General features: G+C 47.3%; 1 protein-coding gene across 4 annotated transcripts in view; it reads right to left on the reverse strand.

The window, feature by feature from the left end:
* Nucleotides 1–24,265, reverse strand: part of MYO3B (myosin IIIB) — a 2,253,613-nt gene that overhangs the window by 532,585 nt on the left and 1,696,763 nt on the right. For all 4 annotated transcript variants that reach the window (XM_085645333.1, XM_085645331.1, XM_085645332.1 and 1 more), the window contains one exon: nucleotides 3,478–3,683. In XM_085645333.1, the coding sequence (XP_085501459.1) occupies nucleotides 3,478–3,683 (206 nt within the window). The remainder of the gene's footprint in view (nucleotides 1–3,477; nucleotides 3,684–24,265) is intronic.

Here is a 24,265-nt window from a genome sequence, read left to right on the forward strand (position 1 = left end):
ACACATTTCTATCATTGACAGCAACATTTTCGTGTGCTCCATTTCAGAGATGTTTCGTTGTTGTAAAAAATAAGCGCATGCCTTTAATCCTATGTCGTGCTGAATTGATGTATAGAGTGAGACCACGTCTATTGTAGCCATGATGTAATCTGGATTCCAATTTATTCCTGTCAAGATTCTTTAAAAATCTCCAGTGTCACGAATATAAGAATTCAAACTTTGCGCGATGGGGGCTAAATAGTGGTCCACATATTCTGAAACTTTCTCATAAAGAGAGTTGCACGAAGAGATGATTGGTCTCCCTGGTGGCTGTTTTAGTGACTTGTGTATTTTTGGTTAAAAATATATTGTCGGTATTGTAGGTAGGTCCTTGGTTAAAAATTGCAATTCATCTAGATCTAGTAAGTTTGCTTGATGCCAGGATATTAATTTCCCAGCAAGTTGTATTGTCATTTCATTGATGGGATTCTTTTGAAGCTTGGTGTATTTGGAGGTGTCCTTTAGTTGCCTATATGCCTCATTCTTATATGCTTCTATGTCTTGTATCACAATATTACCGCCTTTATCAGCAGGCTTAATCACGAGTGTCTTATTATCCATTAGATCTTTCAATGCTTTCCTTTCTTTGCAGGTTAGATTTTCTCTTCGTTTTGGATGTGTGATTTTATCTATTTCTTCCATGATCGCGTCTGCGAAAAGGTCGAATTTATTGCCAGGTGACATAGTAGGGCAGAACCTGATTTTCTCTTTAAGTTAGTCGAAAGGTGTTTGATAGTTTCTACTTGCAAATCTTGGATTATTTCTTGTTCGGTAACCTCTCCTTCGTCTAGATTGAACATTAGTTCCAGGCCGTTAGGGGTCTTGGAATCAAACATTAATATATAACGAGATTCCAATTGTCTCAACCTACCCTCTCAGTCCCCCCCTCTTCTCTGTTTGGGGACAGAGTCTACTACAAAGTAGGTTAAGTCTTCAACTTTGCCTCCATGGACCTCATTGATATGACGGACAACAGGGTAAGATTGATCCTTATTCATTACTGCCCTAAGATGTTGTAAGATCCTGACCTGGGCCATGTGGATCGTGCTGCCCACATATATCATGGTATGGATTCAATGGATATAGCCCCAATCAGTGCTAGACTTGTGCCAGTATCCAGCCGGATAGAGGCAATCTTTAATAAGCAAAGTAAATCAAATTTAGAACACAAAAATACGAGTCAAATAACAGTGGGATACAAGCCTGTATCCATAACCCACGTAGAACGAAAAGTAAAAAGAGCTCAGGCAATTTGTGGTTATTTCTGTAGATTCATACAAAATTTGTGAAACAACAAATATGTGAGAGCAACCTTTACAAAACATTCAAATGAAGGAATCAATATGTATAAGGTTGACTATTGTGTCAGCGGCATTTCGATCCTTATCTAAGAGATATTGAATCATCATCAGGACTATTGATTAAAGTGCCTGAGAAACATTTATGCCTATAAGGGAATCCTAAGGTTGGAGGAAACAACCAGTGGTGAATGGAAACCTATATGAGGGCGGGAATACACCAGATGCTTGATGGCGGGTGGTATTGCTGGGCAAAAATCCGCCAGGAACGAGCCGCAAGATCACTCGCACTAAAGCGCAACCAATCTTGAGGCTGATGCACCTCCAATCCGTATTCCACCCGCCATCAACCATCTGGTGCATTCCCGCCCTCATATAGGTTTCCATTCACCGCTATTTAACCACAGCAGTACCCTGCTACCAGCCCTATCTGTCGCACCACAGACGCGGCTCCCACTCCAAGGCAGCAGTTCTCCCTTGGATCCGATTGGCTATTCATGGTCTTCGCGCCTCTCACTCCTACCCTACCACCGGAGGCCACATTGGTTGTTCCTTACAACCTTAGAATTCCCTTACAGGCATGGCAGGCATAGAAATGGCAAAAGACTTTGTCCGTTTCTATCTTTGCGTGGATAGCACTGTGCTAATCAAAGACTTTGATAGAAAAGCAGACATTTGAGGTGAGCAAATTGAAGGTGTTGCTGATGTTCAGAGTGCTTTATACTGGAGCTGCTTTCCACCTAAACTTGAGAACTGCTAAGAGTTCTCTGCTTTATATGTAAATATAAATATATATAAAAACACTATTATTCCTCCCTTTTTTGACAAAAAAGAGATAAACCGGCACTCTGGGGCTGCAGGAAACTCTGGTGTTTGCTTCTGAGCCAGGAAGAAGCAACTGTTTACATTGCTGAATAGGTCTCAACACCTGTTACCAGCACCAACGTCGCACATGCAAGCAGCAACGTTGGAACGTTAGAAAGCACTGATGAATACACATATATATGGGTAGTTTAGAACAGTAATCATACACTTACCTATATGTACTTACCTTTACGATATTCTGGCTACATACTTCTGCATGTCAGTAGTTTAAACTCTATATTGTAGTACCATACTAGACTGATGACTACATTTCCCAGATAACTAACCTTCTTCTCAATCTAACGTCATTGACACAGTATGGTATAACACCGATAAGATAAACTGTAAAGGCAGACCTTTCTTGGCAGCTTCTACTTTGACACATCCTGCCAGCATTTCAGTAATCACCAATGCGAATCCACTTTCTGTTTTGATTCTCAGAGATCCAGTTTCTGATAGCAAACATAGTGAATACGTCAATTATTTTAAGTAGCCTTAAAACGGTCTCTAAGGAATTGCTAAGTTTGCTTGAGAGCTTGCTGCATGCACCCATCCATGGAGGAAGACAGGTACAGTTTGTGTGATCAGATATCTGCTCAACTATACCTCTAAGTTGAGATAAGCATGACCCCCGAACTGGTGAATGCACAACAGGGCACACTCTACGTTAATTTAATGCTTGGAGGAAACCATGAGGCCAAAAAGAAGTATTCAGGCACGTTAATCAATGTTTTAAGAGAAAAGAAAGATTTGCCATGACTGCTTATACACCTCCTTTCAGCTCTTACATAACTTTAGCCTCGACTTGACATCTTCAGAGTGTATAGGAATTATAAGCTTAAAAAGTGAGCTGGGTGGTGCCTATTGGTGGTATGGTAGTTGGAAATAGATGATAACGAGGCACTTCATTTATATTATTAAATTCAAACTAAACCAGTGGACTTTCTAATTTCAAGAGAAGGGCTTGACTGCATCTCCATTTTCAATTTAAATGCGGATGTTTTGGTCTTCCCGCTTGACTTCTCTACTTTTAGAACCCAGGTTTTTTTAACGATCCTACCATGTTATCTGCAAAGTGTCCATTCCCTTGTGATCCAGTGATCACCCAAAGGAGTGTGATCCAGTGATCCACTCCCTTGTGGTTTTGTTCTCATGTAAAAATAGTTAAATAAAATAACATTTCAATAAAAACAAATACATTTCCTCAGGGACCTAAAAGACAGTGATAAATTCAGCTTTAATCGGACTTGGTTCAAGCTGTCTGACAGAGTCCTACCTTTTTATGAACTCGTCAAAAAGGATGCGGTGAGAATATCCTTGGCGACGTATTCTAACAGTCTCCAGAATTCCAGTGTACCGTAGCTGAACCAGCACTCGTTCTTTGGAGAATTTCATGGCTTCACGATTATCATTGGGTTTAATACACCGAACAAAGTGAGGTTGTCCCACCACCATTTTGGAAAGCAGATCCATAAGAGAATACTGTCAGTAAGGCAAGAAACACAAATTAATTTAGCACATTTCTCATTAATTTTGGCCCACACACAGTTTGGAATTCTTCTCATGAGCAGATTACTGTCTCCAAAATGTTTGAAATTTTCAGAAGTGAAAGAGGGATCTACACATGGCTTTCGAAATATCAAATATGCTTCTAACCACACTTTGTTTTAGGTGCAATTGCTACAGTCCACCGTCTATGACACAGAAAACAAGATATATTAATATGTGCTAACATTCACTGCAGTACATGACATTAAATAAGTGCAGGTTAAGAGCCTTAGATGTCACTTAGTTTTAGGGAAAATGGTCATCTAAGGTGAGAGTCATAATTTAATATTTCCAAAACAATAAAAGTCACCGGAGTTAATATGTGTAAATGTTTGAAAAATACTCACAAATAACAGTAAGAAATTAGTATGACAGTAGAGAGCTCATATAACAAAGTCCCGAAATCAAGGATCAATGAAAAAACACATAACATACAGCAAAGGCAAAATGTATTCTAGGTATAATTGATTAGTTTATCAACGTCTTTACAATCTATTTGAAATGATTTGCCCATCCACATCCCTTTTTACAAAGTAAAATACAATACTGTTCGTGTGAGTAGCAAATTAAAGGGGCTTAGTGAAGTACACGTTATTGACATCTTTCTTTAAATTATTATCATAAATACTGTCAAATAGGAGTGTCCAATGTTGGTCCAGGTAGGCTGGACCATTGCCAAATTTTCAGCATAATCACTGACGATGCGCAGGCTACATGTGAAAATAAGCTTCTCCTGTATTCTTCCTTGTAATCTCAATGAGCTGCTGTGTGGCCTAAACTTGAGCTGTGGGGAGTGGCAAAGCAGGCGACCAAGATGGCTGCGTGGCGTTGAGTGCCCATATCAACTGCAGTTCTGCATCTATGTGCAGGCATTCTCATGCCACTGACAACCCTCTACACATTTAGGAACTGCATTCCCGACGGCCGGGGACACAACCTGAGGCATACCATCAGCAGCTGACCGCTACGGCCTTTCTGGCTACAGGGGTAATGGCAAGCTTGAGGGTGGGGCTGTGGGGTGTACCGGCCTCACACAGAGCCCGTTGAAATGACTCCACTACACTGTGGTCGCCCCAGGAACTGGCGATCCTGGTCCCGGCCTGCGTTGCAACACCCATGGCGATAAGACTTTGGGCCTAAGCCTATGATACTATTTGGCCGGGCCGCATGCAGACGTGGCCATGTGAGTAGGGAGTTGGGACAGGACTACATCGGACAAGTTCTCACCCCCACATTCCAGAGGCTATCTTCATGCCGGGGAGGGAAGATCGTGTCTCAGTGTGCTAACATTAGCACTCTGTGCCCACGGATTCCGCCCTCATCAACACAAGTGGGGGGCCACTGTGAACCAGTCATAGTGTGAAAACGCTTCAAAATTAAGACAGGCACCACATTAGCAAGCACCCTCCTGCTGCTGGTGGGACCCAATTTTGAAGAGGCCATTGATTGCACATATGATGACAGGGGATAGTAAACTGCACTTCCTAACATAGCGCTCCCAACGCAAACCCTTACAGCACCCTATCTGAAAAAAAGACGTGCCCCAGTGGCTGCGTGATGGGCCCTAGCTACAGCACATACTGTCCACGAACTAGGGGTGATCCATCCTCCACCTAACACCCACAAACCCGCTATTAGACTGCCCCTGCAGTGCACATGATGGGGCGCAGTGAACCCAAGCAAAATAAACTCTCCTTTGACCCGGCCAAAGGGCAGAGGCGCCAGCACTCCCTATCCGACACCGAAGAGCACCCACACGATGACCCTGCCCCATTACCTTTGGATTGCGCAACCGCCATTCCAGCAGAGCTTTGTGTTCAGATCAATGGCCCGCTTTGACACCCTCAACAGTCGACTAGATCATATCAAGGGAAACTTGTACAACGAACTGTGACAGCACTACACAGTAGGGGATTTCTTTTGAATGGTAAGGTGAACACACATGACATACTCACGGCCACAGGGGAATCCACACCTATGTATCGCTACATCTTCAGCCGAATGCACAGCACACTACGTAAAAAACTATCCACATATCCCGAAGAACTGGCTGATTTCCCTCCGTCATTAGTCATCTCAATCACAGAAATGGGTAGATTAGTTTCCTGACTATGACAGACATGCCTAGCATTGAAGCCTTCCGGAACAGATAAATCCCATGTGGCACAGGATCATGATTTGGGGCACTCCATACCAGACAAAACTTGGCATCATTGCTGCATACAAACAAAGCAGATCTCCACCAACCATAGGCACAAACTACTCCATTACAAGTATTCACACCGCTTGCACACTACACCAAAGGCCCTAGCAAAGATCGATTTCTCGAGATCACACCAATGCCCCAAAAGCACAGCCGAATATACCGATTTTGTACATTTGGTTCGGAACTGCACTGTCATCCATACATACTGGGGGGAAGTTTTCACCTTAATTTCAACCATGATAGAACATACCACTGACCCAGACCCTATGATGGCACTGCTGGGATGTGTCAAACCACTAAGTCCAGGACTAAGATGCTTCACTGCCATCGCACTATTATTAGCAAAGTGATATATAGCCTTCTACTGGGACAGCAGAAGGGTTCCCACCACAGATGATTGGTTGAAAGACATGATATACTGCGACACCACCAGCGAAACCTACATCTCATTGCAGCCACCAACCTCCAGACCCAAAGACATTTGGCAGCCCCTCCGAGCCTATCTGTTAACTTCAGAAACCAATGGCACTGATGATTCCGCAGACTAAACTTGGTAATCAATACCACTGGTAATACCTGCAGCTGAATACCCTCAGTATGCTTTGTATGTACATGTTAACCTCTTCATCATCGGTACCCCAGGCCCTTTACCTTGATGTGTGGCCCCATATTGCCTCATATAAACATGATAGCTTCAATCTCACTTGTTAAATTATACGTTTATTTGATACTGTATGGTCACAGATGTACGCTATATGACCTGTGCATCATTATTTGTTTGTCCATGCAAAATTGAATTTTTTAACTTGAGCTGTAAATATGCTTTCTGTAATATATTTGGGCATTGCCCTTTCAATTGATCAATAGACCAGGGGTTTGTATAGCACTGCTACTCACCCGTGAGGGTCTCAAGGAGCTGAGGGGTGACAGGGGAGGCTGATGATCTGTCTGGGCGTTGGAGTTCAGTCGAAGAGCCATATCTTCATAATCTTCTTGAATTGGGTCAGCGACGGGGATTGCCTGAGGTGGAGAGGCAGGGTGTTCCAGGTAGGAGAAGTATCTTCCTCCAGTTCTAGTCTTGTGGATCTGTGGGACAGTGACCAAGGCCAGTTGGGCCGAGCGGAGGTATCTGGTGGGTACATGGAATGAGAGGTGGTGGTTCAGATATGCTTGTCCTGCATCGGGGAGGGCTTTGTGGGTGCGTGTGAGGAGTTTGAAGGTATTCTTTTGTTCACTGGGAGCCAGTGAAGTTCTCGAAGGTGTTCGGTGATGCGGCTGCAGCGGGGGATGTTGGGGACCAGTCTGGCTGCGACATTTTGAACGTTCTGTAGTATCCTAAGGTGTTTCTGGGTGACACCAGCATACAGTGTGTTGCCGTAGTCAAGTCTGCTGCTGGTTTCCTGCTGGGAGTCGATGATTGTTAATAAAAAGAGGTTTTTTTTAAAAAAAGTCTGCTGCTGGTGAGTGCATGGGTGACCGTCTTTCTGGATCTGGTGGGGACCCATCTGAATGTCTTTCGAAGCAGGCGAAGGGTGTGGAAGCATGAAGAGGCTACTGCATTGATCTGGGGGCTCATTGTGAGGGAGGAGTCCACTAGGATGCTGAGCTTTTGTACGTTATCCCTGGGGCCGGGGCGTTTCCCAATGCAGCGGGCCACCAGGAGTCGTCCCAAGCTGAGGGGGTGGGTCCCAGGATGAGGACTTTGGTCTTGTCCGAGTTGAGTTTGAGCTAGCTCTTTAGCTAGCATGCTTTCCTAAATTATCTCTCTCTCAGCTGTCTACTTTCATCTGTGGTATGGCATTTTACTGTTATTTATTGCTTTACTCCATCTGGCTGACTATCGCTATAAGCCAAAGCCAGCCCTCCACGTCGGGCTCTCACACTGAGCACACTACATAAATACTGGTTGTAGAGTGCCATCCAGCCTCTACCATACATTTGCTGCAGTTTACTACGCCGAGGGCCGGGTGCAGCCTGAGGCTATAAACAAATGGGTGGTCGCTCGAGGCCACTGCCGAATAGTACACTGAGTGTGTGTGTCTCATTCTGTGCATCACGATCTGTTTCCACAGCATGCTCAGTGTCCACAGGGCCGTGGACACAGCACTGGTTACGAGGGACAGAGACAGCTTTTGCGTGCTGTGCACCCGATGGCCCACAGTGACCTGCACTCACACTGGCCTGTGGTCATAAACTGTGGCACTCTCCAGTATTGACTGTGATGGTAAAGGACAGACCCTACCTACTGGTGAGACCCAATCCTGCTCTGCCAAGTGACAGCTTTGCCCCCGTCAGTGACCGTGGTTTGTCCTGTTTGCTCCAAGCCTGGATTCGGGGGCTCTTCAGCACATGACTGGCACACCTGCAGCGCCACCTGATGCACAACTTGTGCACCGCACCCTGCAGCTGTTGAGGCCATGCAAAGAGGTCTGCTGCACGAGTGCTGCAGCGCCATGTGTGCCATTAAGTGAATCAGCCCAGCAGTGATTGTGGGTCCCGCTCAGAGTAGCGGAGGCGATTGTGGGCCACCCAGCACTGGAAACACAGGTGAGGCACCATGTGCACTACCTGCGAAGGATGAGCTGGGTTTTGCACCTCAGGTCATTACTTGACATGATGTGGTGCTAAGGGACACTCACTCTGCCATTATCAACTTGTATGAGCACCAAAATATTGAAAAGAAAAAGGAAAAAAAGGGGAAAAGCAGGGGACAGTGCACAGTGTGAGTGAACAACCTACTCACCCCCAAGACACAACACATACGCAAGTGCAAGGCAAGTGTAATATTCAGAACAACATGACAGACCAGCGACATGGCTTTCTTGGATTGGGAACCTACAACACTACTTTCATGCTACCCGAGAAACTGATCGAGCCATTAAGAAATCACTACTAATGCCTTTTAGTGGGGCAGAACTGTATGATCTGTTCAAGACACTACCGAACACAGGAGGAGATGCTGACTTCAACACCGCGGTAGCAGCCTTAAATAGGCACTTTGACCTGCAGCTCAATGTGGATTAATAGCGCTCCAAGATACTCCAGGCACGATGGGCAAAGTATGAGTCAGAGAACATGTTCTATGAGTGCCTGTGAAAGCTGGCAAGCATGTGTGTGAAGCCAGACCAGCCAGGAGAAATCTGCGCCCAGATAATCCAAGGGCGCAGATCAGTGGTGCTCCGACATCTCATTCTGAGGCAGCTGGGGATTTCGTTGTACAAAATTCTAGGCCTATCTCAAGAACTGTCAAACAGCAGGGCTGTAGATATGGGAGCAGCTCTGGGAAGAAGCGTGGCCACTGCCAGGGACCCGACAAGCGTCAAGGTGATAGATGAACGAGTCAACGTGATTTAAAGGTGCCCAGCACCGTCCCACCTAGTGAGCACCTCTGGACAACCAAACAGAAAATGCAGCAACTGTGGTCTGGCGCACAAGACCCCAAACATCTGCCCGGCAAAGCGGCGTGCATGTTCAAAGTGTGGCAAGATCAATCATTTTGCCAAAGTGTGCAGGAGCACTAAACAAGGGCCCAATAGGGAAAACCCAAGAGCTACGGCAGCAGCCCTACAACAGCTATCCCTAGACAAGCGGGAAGCCGAAGGGTCACCCACCAATAGTGAGCACGGGCGTACCTGGATGATGAAGATGATGTCTTTATAATATCGTTAGGCCGGGAGAGAAGGCCACAAGATGAGACTACCTCCCATGTGCATGATCGCCATAGGGCGTACAACAATCACAGCTTTGATATATACTGCCGCTTCTGAACATCATGAACTCAGTACAATACAACCAGATCACGACCACCCCATTTTGTGTCTCACCAAAACAAGGATCTACACTTACAAAACCATAGAGGTCAACGTCAAGAGTGAAGGCCCCTCATTCAAGGCAAAGTTCCATATCACTGAGGGAAGCACAGGCTCATTGCCAGGGTGTCACACAGCAAAAGATCTAGAACTGACATTTGTCTGCAAAACAGGTGCACGATTTGCATGTGGCAGCAATACTGCAAGAATTCCCTCATCTATTCACTGACCTTGGCAAGCTAAAGAGGAAAACAAATCACCTGTATATCGATGAAACAATCAAACCCACGGTGCTGCGACACAGGAGAGTCCCCTTCGACTTGAGGCCGCAGGTGGAGAGAGCACTATCGGAATCTATAACAAAGAGGAGTCATAAAGAAGGGTGATGGCTCCATGCCCTAGGTATCCCCATTAGTTATTGCACCAAAGCCAAGACAGCCTGGAGCCATTAGGCTATGCGTAGACATGAGGCTCCCCAACAAAGCAATTCAGAGGAAGTGCCATATCACACCAACCATGGATGACATCATAGCGGACCTGAACAGTGCCCAGTGGTTTTCGAAATTAGACTTGAACACTGGCTACCACGAGCTGGAGCTTGAGCCAGCTAGAAGATATATCACAACATTTTGCATGCATGTATGCCTCAGGCAATATCGAAGACTCAAATTTGGCCTATGATCAGCCATAGAGGTGTTTCAGGACACTATCAGGTAAACTCTCTCTGGGATGCTTGGTGTAATAAACATAAGCAATGTCATTTTGATCTGGTTTTCAGACAGTCTAGAAGAACACCACTAGTGGCTCTGGGCCTCCCTGAGACGACTGCCGGACTGTGGCTTGGCGCTGCACTGAGAAAAATGTTTGTTCTACCAAAACTCTGTCGAATTCTTCAGCTATATCTTTTCACATGATAGCATCAAGGTGGAACCTAATAAGGTTATGGCCATCAGAAGCAAGTCCATACCACAAGCCCCCATGGAAGTATGACGTCTTCTAGGTATGGCAACATACTGTGGAAGGTTCATCCAAATTCTGGCCACCTTATTAGAGCCACTACAAGCCCTTAAGAAGGTGGAGAACCCATGTAAGTGGGTACCAGCAGCAGAACAAGCAGTCAGGCATGTGAAAGCGTCCCTCCTCGATGATGCCACAATGGTGTATCTCAGCCCGCACAGGAAGATAGAGTTGGTGGTTGACACTAGCCCGATGGGGCTAGGGGCTGTACTCTTGCAAGAAAAAACAGAGGGCCAGGGGTTCCCATTGCCTATGGAAGCAGGGCACTCTCTGACCCAGAAACAAGATACACTCAGATCGAAAGGGAAGAGCTGGCAATACAGTGGGCATGCCGCCACTTCCACCTCTACCTGTGTGGCTGGCATTTCCAGGTGGTCGCCGATCATAAACTCTGGGTCCCTTTGTTTAACCCTTTTGCTGCCAGGCCCCCGTACCATGCCCTTTTTTGGCTATTTGGGGTAGTTCAGGCTTAGCCCCCCCATACCTTTTTGTTCACATAAGGTATCCACGCCAAATTTGTGTCATTTTCTTCCAACATCCTGAGGATTCTAAAGGTACCCAGGGTTTGTGGATTTCCCTAGAGGGGCCAGAGAAATTAGACAAAATACAGCTAAATTTGTTTTTTTTTTGGGGGGGGAAGTGCTGCAGAAGAAAGCATCTGTTTTTTCCCTGCAAATGGTATTAAAGAAGGGTTTGTGGTGTTAAATTCACAGTCTTCCCAGCTTTCAAGGACAGGCAGACTTTTGTCAGAAAACCAAAATTGTCTACAGAGTTTTGGCATTTTACTGGGACATAGCCTATTTCCTAATTTTTGTGCTTTCAACCTCCTTAGAGTTAGTGGTAGAAATGGGTGTGAAACGAATAATGGATACCAGAAATCTATACATTTCTGAAAAGTAGATACAAGTCTGAATTCAGCAAGGGGTCATTTGTATAGACCCTTCAAGGTTTCAAATAAAAAAATATTTGAATTAATTTGGAAAAAACAGCCATTTGTGCCTACATTTTCACCTGTACCTTCTTCTAGCTATGGCAATTTACTGTTACGTTCATGAGACCAGTCTGGTTGTGGGGATATACAGTGCTTGTAAGTTCACCAAGAACCCAAGGTACCCAGAGCCAATAACTGAGCTGCACCTTGCAATGGTTTTTCATTGAGTACCAGGTATACAGCAATTCATTTGGTGAAATATAAATAATGAAAATTAGGAACCAAGGAAACCTAAGTATTTCAGAAATGCAATCAAGATATGGAGTTTAGAAGTAATGGTTATTTACACATCTCTGAATTTGTGTGGAAGCCATACTAGCATGTGAATTAGAGGGCATTATTCAAAATGTCTTCTTTTTTACACACTGTCTTACATTTGGAAGGTAGAAATGCATAGAAAGACAATTAGTAATAACACTTCTACTATTCTGTGTTCCCCTAGTGCCTGCGACAGGAAGCGGGTCAAAACACAATATGGACACATCACATTTTTCCACTGAAAACTGACCCTTGTTTGCAATGAGCCTAGCTGTGGACTTTGAGCCCTGGCTCAGCTGGCACCTAGAGAAACCTAGCAAACCTGTACATTTTTAAAATCTAGACACACAGGGGAATCCAGGATCCCCTGCAAATCCAACATTTTCTGAAAAAATTGCATTTTCCTCACATTTCTGGGTGGGAAAGTTGTGAGATCACGGGCAGTCACAAATTTCCTACCAACCAGCATTCCCCCAGGTCTCTCGATAAAAATGGTACCTCAATTGTGTAGGTGGGCCAAGTGCCTGCAACAGGGAAGGGCCCAAAATGTATTTTGGAGACATCAAAAGTATCTATCACAAAACAACCTGGTTTTGCAACGGGGGGGCACCTTTTTTTTGGGTTCTGGGCTCTGCGGCCATCTAGGGAACTCTACGCAACCCAGACATTTCTGAAAAATAGACACCCGGGGGAGTCCAAGGGTGTATGGTTTGCATGGATCCCCCAACGTTTTCTTACCCAGAATCCCCTGCAAAGCTCAAATTTAGCTTAAAAAATCACATTCTCCTTACATTTCTGTCTGGAATCACCTTGCCGGCAAAAATGTCCTACCTCCTAGTGTTCCACTCGGTCTCCAGAGTAAAATGACGCCTCAAAATGTGATGGGTCCATGTTGCATTTTGGGCTGTTTCCTGTCGCGGGCGCTAGGCCTACCCACACAAGTGGGGTATCATTTTTATTGGGAGACTTGGGAGAATGCTGATTGGATGGAAGTTTGTGGCTCCCCAAAGATTCCAGAACCTTCCATCACAGAGATGTGAGGAAAATGTTTTTTTTTTTTTTTACAACGTTGGAGCTTGGCAAGTGATTCTGGGTAACAGTACCTGGTGAGAGCCACACAAGTCACCCCTCCCTGGAATCCCCTGGTTGTCTAGATTTAAACAATGCGCAAGTTTGCTAGGTTTCCCTAGGTGTGCTAGGTTTCCCTGTGTTAGTGCCCAACATTCACAGCTAGACACTGCAACAAATGGATCCGTTTTCTGTGGAAAAATGTGATGGGTCCATGTTGTGTTTTGGGACGTTTCCTGTTGCGGGCACTAGGCCTACCTACACAAGTGAGGTACCATTTTTATCGTAAGACTTGGGGAATGCCGATTGGTAGGAAATTTGTAATGGCCCGGTGATCCCACAACTTTCCCACACAGAAATATGAGGAAAATGTGATTTTTTTTTTGCAAAATGTGAGATTTGCATGGGATTCTGGATAAGAAAACATTGGGGCATCCATGCAAGCCACACCTTCCTCAATTCCCCGGGTGTCTAGTTCTCAGAAATAGCTGGGTTTGGTAGGTTTCATTAACATGGTCACCGAGGCCAGGACGAAAAACGCTGGTGCCCCCTTGCAAAACCATGTTGTTTTGTGATAGATAATTTTGATGTCTCCAAAATAGGTTTTGGGCCCTTCCCTGTAGCAGCTACTTGGCCCACCCACACAAGTGAGGTACCATTTTTATCAGTAGACCTGGGGGAATGCTGGGTGGTAGGAAATGTGTGTCGGCCCAGTGATCCCACAACTTTCCCACACAGAAATGTGGGGAAAATGTGTTTTTGGGCAAAATGTGAGATTTACAGGGGAGTCTGGGTAAGAAAACATTGGAGCATCCACGCAAGCCACACCTCCCTAAACTCCCCTGGATATCTAGTTTCTAGAAATAGCTGGGTTTGGTAGGTTTCTCTACATGGCCACCGAGCCCGGGACCAAAAACGCAGATGACCCCTTGCAAAAACCAGGTCCTTTTGTAATTGATAATTTTAAGGCCTCCACAATATGTTTTGAGCCCTTACCTGTTGCAGGCACTTCGCCCACCCACACAAGCAAGGTGGCATTTTTATCAGATGACGTTGGTGAATGCTGGGTGGGGGCAAATTTGTGTGGGCCTGTTGATGCCACAACTTTCCCACACAGAAAGTGAGGAAAACATTACTTTTTTTGCTAAAATGTAGGTTTGCAGGGAATTCTGGGTTAAAAACTTTGGGGATCAACAAAAGCCACACCTCCCTGGACTCCCCCTGATGTCTAGTTTTCAGACACGTCTGGGTTTAGTAGGTTTCCCAAGATGGCCACCGAGCCCAGGCCCAAAAACGCAGGTGCCCCCTTTGCAAAAATAGGTTGTTTTGTGATAGACTGGGGCACCTGCGTTTTGGCTCGGCGGCCATCTAGAGAAACCCAGACCCCCACCTGCTTCTACGGGGGCAGTAAGACTGTCCCTTTTGGTTTGGGGGATGGGGACATTAGCATGCTCATTTTGGGCTGCCCCCACCCCTCTTTTAGAAAAAAAACCCCTGGTGTCTAGTGGGCTTTCTAACCCCCCTGGGGGGCAGATTGGGGGTAATAACCTCCATCTACCTCCTGGGGGACAGAAAGACTGTCCCTTTTGTGCTGGGTGTGGGTGCATTGGCATGCCCATTGTGGGCAGCCTCTATTCCTCTATTATATGTGAAAAAACAATAATCCCTGGTGCCTAGTGTCCTTTCAGCCCGGGGGGCTAGAGCGGAGGCTATTGCCCTCAACTGCACCCCGGGGGGGGGGGGTGGGGGTGAAAGACTGTGCCTATATTGGTTGGGGTGGGGGCATTATAATGCCCATTTAGGGGAGCAAACACCTAAATTTTCACACAAAAACTACCCCAATCCCACCACCCACTAAAAACTCCCCAAACTCCCCACCCCCTAAAAACTACCCCGAACCTCTCTTCCCTGTCCTCTTCTCTTTCTGACGCTCCTCTCTCCCCGCCCATCCCGAATACTAGACCGACGTTGCCTTAACCACGCACATGAGTGGTTAAGGCAAAGTCGTTATTCAGGCAAGTCGTTGTTCAGCTTGCGGGCTTCCAGAACACGTGGCTCTGGCCTCATTGTTCTAGATGTTTCTCCTTTCTGATTGATATTACTAATTCTTACACCTCATAGGGGAACATGGGAAAACAGTCAAACTTAAAAAATATATTGCCTTTGCAGCCTTAAACCAAGCTAATCATGATTGAGTGATTATATTGTCCCAATTAAAAAAATGAGACTCGCACCTCATTCGATCAGCAATGTTATAAGTCCTTTCGAGCTAATTTAAAACAGGTTTGCCGTAAACGAAAAACTAAATGGTGTATATCTAAATTAAAGACGGATCATTAGCAGTTTAAGGCAGCTCTAATCAAACACAAAAAGATCTTCACTGTGAAAAAAGTTCTTATTAGCAACAGGAAAATTGCTGGTAATCATTCAAAAAATATTCTTTTTCATTGAAATCCTTTATCAGTGTAATGCCACATGTGCCTCCTATCTCAGAAAGAGTGGTGGCCGTTTCTTCATTATGAAAGTCTAAGACATCCAAGACTCTATTTTTTAGGTTCAAATCGAAGACCTTTTAATTTCACCAAACTAATAGAGATACTGACTCTGGGCCAGTCTTTTTCAGAAGTAGGCAAAAAAGTTGTAGTGCAGCTGGTCAAAAAGCACAGGGTCCTTGTGATCAATTTGCTACTAAAGTCTATATTTGCTCTCAGTGGCTAAAAACATTATCTCTCACCTGCCTGTTAACAAAACGTCAGTTTTATATACCGGCAACCTACAGGATAACTGTCTAAGGCATGTGTAGATGACCTGCAATAGAGTTGATTTGACCAGCATCACCTCCTGGAATGCCACTGTTCAGCCTTCTGCCACCAGCATGAGAGAAAGAAAATTCTAGTCTCCTTGCTATGCAATGTCATTGATGCTGCCAACTAGGGAAGGCTCTTATTCCTCGTCTTACATGATCTATCTGCAGTATTTGGCGCTATGGCCTTTGATCTTATGCTAAGCCACATCAAGTGGGAGACCTTGGCTTCAGGACCAGGCTCAAAGTGGCTCTATTTTTTTGGGCAAATAGGACGTACTGTATAAAGCAAGCAGTGGATGCTTTTCAACCTCTTATGAAACCAATCTTAAGGATGTCACGAGTCAGAGGACTTCTGTTTCACTCATAACAATAGACATGGCTGAATGTCGGTAGCATCTATGAAGGGTTTCATGCAGTAAGAGGAGGTGTTAAGAACTAATGCACGGCTTCTGACCCTTAACATCCCAGTTTGCCTTGCACCTAGAACTGATTGGAAGCAGGCAAACAAAACAGTGGAAGTATAGGGAAAGTTGGGGGGCGCTAGGTGAGGCTCCCAGTTCCCGACTGAATAATCCGGCATTTATCCTGAACTCCGGTGCTGTACTGCCTCAGAACCGCGATCAGGGAGGAGTGTGGACCTCTGGTGCATGATTGGGGTGCTGTAGCATGGAAAGCGGCGAACACTGCGGCACCCGCGGCCGAATCCCGGATGGCCGGGAATGACACAGAGACTGCCTGGAGCTGAGACGTGGCTGGGATAGGCACGCAAGCGCCGGGGACCCCACGAGGCCGGCGGGCCGTGAGGCTGCTGCCGCATCCATCCGGGAGTACAGGAGGTGACATCCGACCCATGCTGGGTCTTTCCCGCCGCCACAACGCTCCTACAGATTTGCTGAGAAACTTCACGAGGTGAGAGGACGTGGGAGTGCTTAGCCGGCTGGGTGCTCCCGAAGCCTTGAGTGGCCATTGCAGGCAGAGGGGCCTTCGAGCTGGGCTCTGCGACCGGCGCCCAGGGAGGCATTGGCGTTCGAAAAGGGGTGGATGCGGAGCATACCACTCGGATTAGCCCACTCGGAGGCTCTGAAGGTGATAGCGGTATCGCCGCTTGGACGTTGGGGGGGACCCTGGCCTCATAAATTATGCTGCCAGAACTGTTGCTATTCCTGGTGGATCTGCCTTGAATGGCCCACTGTTGTTACTGTTGGTTGCCGGAGGGGAGCTGGGGAGCGGCGCAGCGGGCATCTGATTAAGCGCAGGACGGGCTGGTGAGGAACACTCGGAGCGCCCTGACTGTGGAGCGTTGCGGATCGCCTTGCACCGCTGGCCAGGAGCTAATCAGCCTCGGAGAGGAATGCATGGTGGCAGTCTCGTATCACAGATCATTGATAGTGCAGAAGAGGGGATAGGTTGTGGTGTGGCCCAGACCGGGTGCAGCGGATTAATATAGCTGGTGGCGACACAGAAGGAAGGATATTGATGCTACTACGCAGGCAATAGCTCTGTCGTGTCCCTATATAGGTGGATTGTGGCACATTAGGTGAACAAGGGTGAGTGTACTGGGCCTTCTGGCTGCCTGGGTGTTTCCTGCTGGTGGGCCTCTCTCTGGGTGTCGGACACAGGATGGGGAAGTCTGACGCGTGTCAGCAGAGGCTTACTTTTGAATCTAAGAAGTGCTCTCACCAGCCAATGGCGGAAGGGGAGCGTGTAAAAGAGGTCACATCTCCTACTCAACAGGAGGGGCTTGGTGGAGACGTGCAATCGATTCTAAAAGAGATGCGACAGGGGTTTGCAACAGTGGTAGAGAAGATGGACGGGTTCACTGGTCGTATGGATGCTATCGCCCACAAAATTGATAGCCACGAAACTCGGATTACAGAGGCGGAGCAGAGGATTTCAGGGACGGAGGATACCACGGCACAAATGCAAAGCGCGATGACCCAGATGGATAAGCTCCTGAAGCTTATAGCTGCCAAAAATGAGGACATTGAAGTGCGTAGTCGCCGTAACAATGTGCGCTTGCTTGGTATACCAGAAAGTACAAATACAGGTCAGATGGAGAAATACATTGAACAGCTGCTTGCGGCGGTGATAGGAGTGGAGTCCCTATCATCCCACTTTATAGCAGAACGGCCGCATCGTGCGCTTGGTCCCCGCCCTCCGCCCGGATCTGCACCCTGGCCCATCACCGCACGTCTATTGAACTACAGAGATAGGGATGCGGTTTTACGAGTGGCCAGGGAAAAACAACAACTGAATTATAACGGGGTGACCTTCACTGTCTTTCCCGACTTTACCCCGCATGTGCAGGAGGAACGACGCAAATTCATAGTGGTCAAACAGAAGTTAAGACAAGCTCAGATAGACTATGCATTACTGTATCCTGCACGTCTTCGAGTTACTTATCAGGGCACCCAAACAATCTATACGAAACGGCAACAGGTGGAAGATTTCCTTAAGTCCCTAAAAACACGGTGGAGGGTGGCATCTGAGCGTGGTGGGCCTTCAGGGGCATCTTTGGATGACGTGGAGTGACAGTTCCCTTGGGCGATGGGATCGGACACTGAGGGGATGAGATGCCAACAGCGTGGTTCAGCTGGAACTTTTGTGGGTATTTGGGTCATTGATGATATAATGTGATGACATTTGCGGGGGAGGCAGTGCACCTGGACAATGTATGGATGCGATACTCAGTCGGACATACCGTTTGTTTGCCTGGGGACTTGCTCACGGATGTGGGTCTCTTGGGTGGACGGGAGGTATTGGTGGGCTACCTAGTAGAATACCCCCTAACCGGGTATACCCCAGAAGTTGTGTAAGGTGGGGGTTGGCTATTGCCCTCAACTGCACCCCGGGGGGGGGGTGAAAGACTGTGCCTATTTTGGTAGGGGTGGGGGCATTATAATGCCCATTTAGGGGAGCAAACACCTACATTTTCACACAAAAACTACCCCAATCCCACCACCCACTAAAAACTCCCCAAACTCCCCACCCCCTAAAAACTACCCCGAACCTCTCTTCCCTGTCCTCTTCTCTTTCTGACGCTCCTCTCTCCCCGCCCATCCCGAATACTAGACCGACGTTGCCTTAACCACGCACATGAGTGGTTAAGGCAAAGTCGTTATTCAGGCAAGTCGTTGTTCAGCTTGCGGGCTTCCAGAACACGTGGCTCTGGCCTCATTGTTCTAGATGTTTCTCCTTTCTGATTGATATTACTAATTCTTACACCTCATAGGGGAACATGGGAAAACAGTCAAACTTAAAAAATATATTGCCTTTGCAGCCTTAAACCAAGCTAATCATGATTGAGTGATTATATTGTCCCAATTAAAAAAATGAGACTCGCACCTCATTCGATCAGCAATGTTATAAGTCCTTTTGAGCTAATTTAAAACAGGTTTGCCATAAACGAAAAACTAAATGGTGTATATCTAAATTAAAGACAGATCATTTGCAGTTTAAGGCAGCTCTAATCAAACACAAAAAGATCTTCACTGTGAAAAAAGTTCTTATTAGCAACAGGAAAATTGCTGGTAATCATTCAAAAAATATTCTTTTTCATTGAAATCCTTTATCGGTGTAATGCCACATGTGCCTCCTATCTCAGAAAGAGTGGTGGCCGTTTCTTCATTATGAAAGTCTAAGACATCCAAGACTCTATTTTTTAGGTTCAAATCGAAGACCTTTTAATTTCACCAAACTAATAGAGATACTGACTCTGGGCCAGTCTTTTTCAGAAGTAGGCAAAAAAGTTGTAGTGCAGCTGGTCAAAAAGCACAGGGTCCTTGTGATCAATTTGCTACTAAAGTCTATATTTGCTCTCAGTGGCTAAAAACATTATCTCTTACCTGCCTGTTAACAAAACGTCAGTTTTATATACCGGCAACCTACAGGATAACTGTCTAAGGCATGTGTAGATGACCTGCAATAGAGTTGATTTGACCAGCATCACCTCCTGGAATGCCACTGTTCAGCCTTCTGCCACCAGCATGAGAGAAAGAAAATTCTAGTCTCCTTGCTATGCAATGTCATTGATGCTGCCAACTAGGGAAGGCTCTTATTCCTCGTCTTACATGATCTATCTGCAGTATTCGGCGCTATGGCCTTTGATCTTATGCTAAGCCACATCAAGTGGGAGACCTTGGCTTCAGGACCAGGCTCAAAGTGGCTCTATTTTTTTGGGCAAATAGGACGTACTGTATAAAGCAAGCAGTGGATGCTTTTCAACCTCTTATGAAACCAATCTTAAGGATGTCACGAGTCAGAGGACTTCTGTTTCACTCATAACAATAGACATGGCTGCATGTCGGTAGCATCTATGAAGGGTTTCATGCAGTAAGAGAAGGTGTTAAGAACGAATGCACGGCTTCTGACCCTTAACATCCCAGTTTGCCTTGCACCTAGAACTGATTGGAAGCAGGCAAACAAAACAGTGGAAGTATAGGGAAAGTTGGGGGGCGCTAGGTGAGGCTCCCAGTTCCCGACTGAATAATCCGGCATTTATCCTGAACTCCGGTGCTGTACTGCCTCAGAACCGCGATCAGGGAGGAGTGTGGACCTCTGGCGCATGATTGGGGTGCTGTAGCATGGAAAGCGGCGAACACTGAGGCACCCGCAGCCGAATCCCGGATGGCCGGGAATGACACAGAGACTGCCTGGAGCTGAGACGTGGCTGGGATAGGCACGCAAGCGCCGGGGACCCCACGAGGCCGGCGGGCCGTGAGGCTGCTACCGCGTCCATCCGGGAGTACAGGAGGTGACATCCGACCCATGCTGGGTCTTTCCCGCCGCCACAACGCTCCTACAGATTTGCTGAGACACTTCACGAGGTGAGAGGACGTGGGAGTGCTTAGCCGGCTGGGTGCTCCCGAAGCCTTGAGTGGCCATTGCAGGCAGAGGGGCCTTCGAGCTGGGCTCTGCGACCGGCGCCCAGGGAGGCATAGGCGTTCGAAAAGGGGTGGATGCAGAGCATACCACTCGGATTAGCCCACTCGGAGGCTCTGAAGGTGATAGCGGTATCGCCGCTTGGACGTTGGGGGGGACCCTGGCCTCATAAATTATGCTGCCAGAACTGTTGCTATTCCTGGTGGATCTGCCTTGAATGGCCCACTGTTGTTACTGTTGGTTGCCGGAGGGGAGCTGGGAGCGGCGCAGCGGGCATCTGATTAAGCGCAGGACGGGCTGGTGAGGAACACTCGGAGCGCCCTGACTGTGGAGCGTTGCGGATCGCCTTGCACCGCTGGCCAGGAGCTAATCAGCCTCGGAGAGGAATGCATGGCGGCAGTCTCGTATCACAGATCATTGATAGTGCAGAAGAGGGGATAGGTTGTGGTGTGGCCCAGACCAGGTGCAGCGGATTAATATAGCTGGTGGCGACACAGAAGGAAGGATATTGATGCTACTACGCAGGCAATAGCTCTGTCGTGTCCCTATATAGGTGGATTGTGGCACATTAGGTGAACAAGGGTGAGTGTACTGGGCCTTCTGGCTGCCTGGGTGTTTCCTGCTGGTGGGCCTCTCTCTGGGTGTCGGACACAGGATGGGGAAGTCTGACGCGCGTCAGCAGAGGCTTACTTTTGAATCTAAGAAGGGCTCTCACCAGCCAATGGCGGAAGGGGAGCGTGTAAAAGAGGTCGCATCTCCTACTCAACAGGAGGGGCTTGGTGGAGACGTGCAATCGATTCTAAAAGAGATGCGACAGGGGTTTGCAACAGTGGTAGAGAAGATGGACGGGTTCACTGGTCGTATGGATGCTATCGCCCACAAAATTGATAGCCACGAAACTCGGATTACAGAGGCGGAGCAGAGGATTTCAGGGACGGAGGATACCACGGCACAAATGCAAAGCGCGATGACCCAGATGGATAAGCTCCTGAAGCTTATAGCTGCCAAAAATGAGGACATTGAAGTGCGTAGTCGCCGTAACAATGTGCGCTTGCTGGGTATACCAGAAAGTACAAATACAGGTCAGATGGAGAAATACATTGAACAGCTGCTTGCGGCGGTGATAGGAGTGGAGTCCCTATCATCCCACTTTATAGTAGAACGGCCGCATCGTGCGCTTGGTCCCCGCCCTCCGCCCGGATCTGCACCCAGGCCCATCACCGCACGTCTATTGAACTACAGAGATAGGGATGCGGTTTTACGAGTGGCCAGGGAAAAACAACAACTGAATTATAATGGGGTGACCTTCACTATCTTTCCCGACTTTACCCCGCATGTGCAGGAGGAACGACGCAAATTCATAGTGGTCAAACAGAAGTTAAGACAAGCTCAGATAGACTATGCATTACTGTATCCTGCACGTCTTCGAGTTACTTATCAGGGCACCCAAACAATCTATACGAAACGGCAACAGGTGGAAGATTTCCTTAAGTCCCTAAAAACACGGCGGAGGGTGGCATCTGAGCGTGGTGGGCCTTCAGGGGCATCTTTGGATGACGTGGAGTGACAGTTCCCTTGGGCGATGGGATCGGACACTGAGGGGATGAGATGCCAACAGCGTGGTTCAGCTGGAACTTTTGTGGGTATTTGGGTCATTGATGATATAATGTGATGACATTTGCGGGGGAGGCAGTGCACCTGGACAATGTATGGATGCGATACTCAGTCGGACATACCGTTCGTTTGCCTGGGGACTTGCTCACGGATGTGGGTCTCTTGGGTGGACGGGAGGTATTGGTGGGCTACCTAGTAGAATACCCCCTAACCGGGTATACCCCAGAAGTTGTGTAAGGTGGGGGTTGGCTGTATGTTTTCCTGTAGCTCAGTTCCTCTATGGTGCGGGCTTGTTTTGGGATATGTGATTGAAGAGATGTTGGAAGGGTGGGGGGGTGGGTTGAATGGTACTGGCATAGTTGGGATGCTTCAGTGGGAGGGGGGAGGGGAAGTGGGGGGAGTTTTGTTCTTACAGCTCGGACGTGGTTGGATCATGTTATGTGACAGGATTAGGGATGAATATTGCAGGTCTGTGAGGGACTGGTTCATGATGCAAGGTTGCTATACATATAACATAGTATACTATGACTACTCAGGAGAGTGACTCTGTAGTTAAGATTTTGTCCTGGAATGTTCGGGGGCTGGGGGATCCCAGAAAGTGCAGAAATGTCTTGGCGTACTTAGATAGGCAGCGGATACAGGTTGCAATGCTACAGGAGACGCACATCAATCCGCACTCCCCCCACAACTTTGCATCGAGATGGGCGTCTGTACGGGCTTTTTCCTCTTACTCCTCATATGCACGGGGTACTGCCATCCTGGTTAAAAAACGGACGCCTTTTGTGTTGGGGGGTATGTTGACGGACCCGCAGGGGAGATATGTGATAGTTTGGGGGAGAATGGGCAGAGGCTTGGTGTCACTTGTCAATTGTTATGGCCCCAATGTTGATACGCCTGAGTTCTTTACTAATGTGTGGGGGAAGATTGTTGCTTTGGTGTCTACTCACATTGTTTGGGGAGGAAACTTTAATGTCGCCTTGAATCTTATGTTGGATAGATCCAATCCTGCTCCATGTCATTACACTAGATCCCGGGAGGCGTTACAGGGCATTATGGAGGAGGGAGGAATACTAGATGGATGGCGTCATACTCATGCGCAGATGATGGAGGGGACTCATTTCATATCCCGCACTGGAACCTGGGCTAGGCTTGATTACTGCTTTGTAACCCGGGGACTGGGACCAAGTATACGAGCTGTCACGCACCTGGCTAGGACCTACTCTGATCATTGCCCTGTATGTCTTACGATTGTGCCCCTGGCTATGACAGGCCTAGACCTTCTTGGCGGCTGCAGCTGCGTGCCCTACTAGACTCTGTGTTTCAGGCGGAGCTGGGGGAGGAAATACGGGACTTTTTTACCTGTAACAAAGGCTCGGTAGATAGCGTAGAGGTTATTTGGGAGGCATTTAAGGCCACTATACGGGGGTGTTGTATCTCCAAATGTTTTGGCGTATTGCGTGATATACAGCGCACGCTTAAGAATCTCGAACAGGATCTGAGAGGACTGGAGGAGCGGATGGTACGAGGGGAAGCAGGTCGGATACATGCGGAATTCAGGGAAAAACTGTCTGAGTACGAGACCACTGCTGCCAGGGAGGTTAAGTTTAAAGGGCGACATCGGGAAGCTCGCCGGTATGGGGAGGGTGAACGACCTGGGAGGGTTTTGGCCGAACTTACGCGTTGCCCGTGACCTAATACGCAGGTATTGTAAATAGAATTGCCCGGAGGTCAAAAGTCTCGGGATACTCTGCGTATCCTTGACACATTCACTTTACACTATACTACAAGCGTCAGGGCGCGGCGGATTTAGACGCATTTATGGGAGATATAGCATTGTGCTGGCTCAGTGACACACATAGGGAATTT

Source organism: Triturus cristatus, chromosome 3_1, assembly GCF_964204655.1.
Source record: "Triturus cristatus chromosome 3_1, aTriCri1.1, whole genome shotgun sequence".
Classification (NCBI taxonomy): Eukaryota; Metazoa; Chordata; class Amphibia; order Caudata; family Salamandridae; genus Triturus; species Triturus cristatus.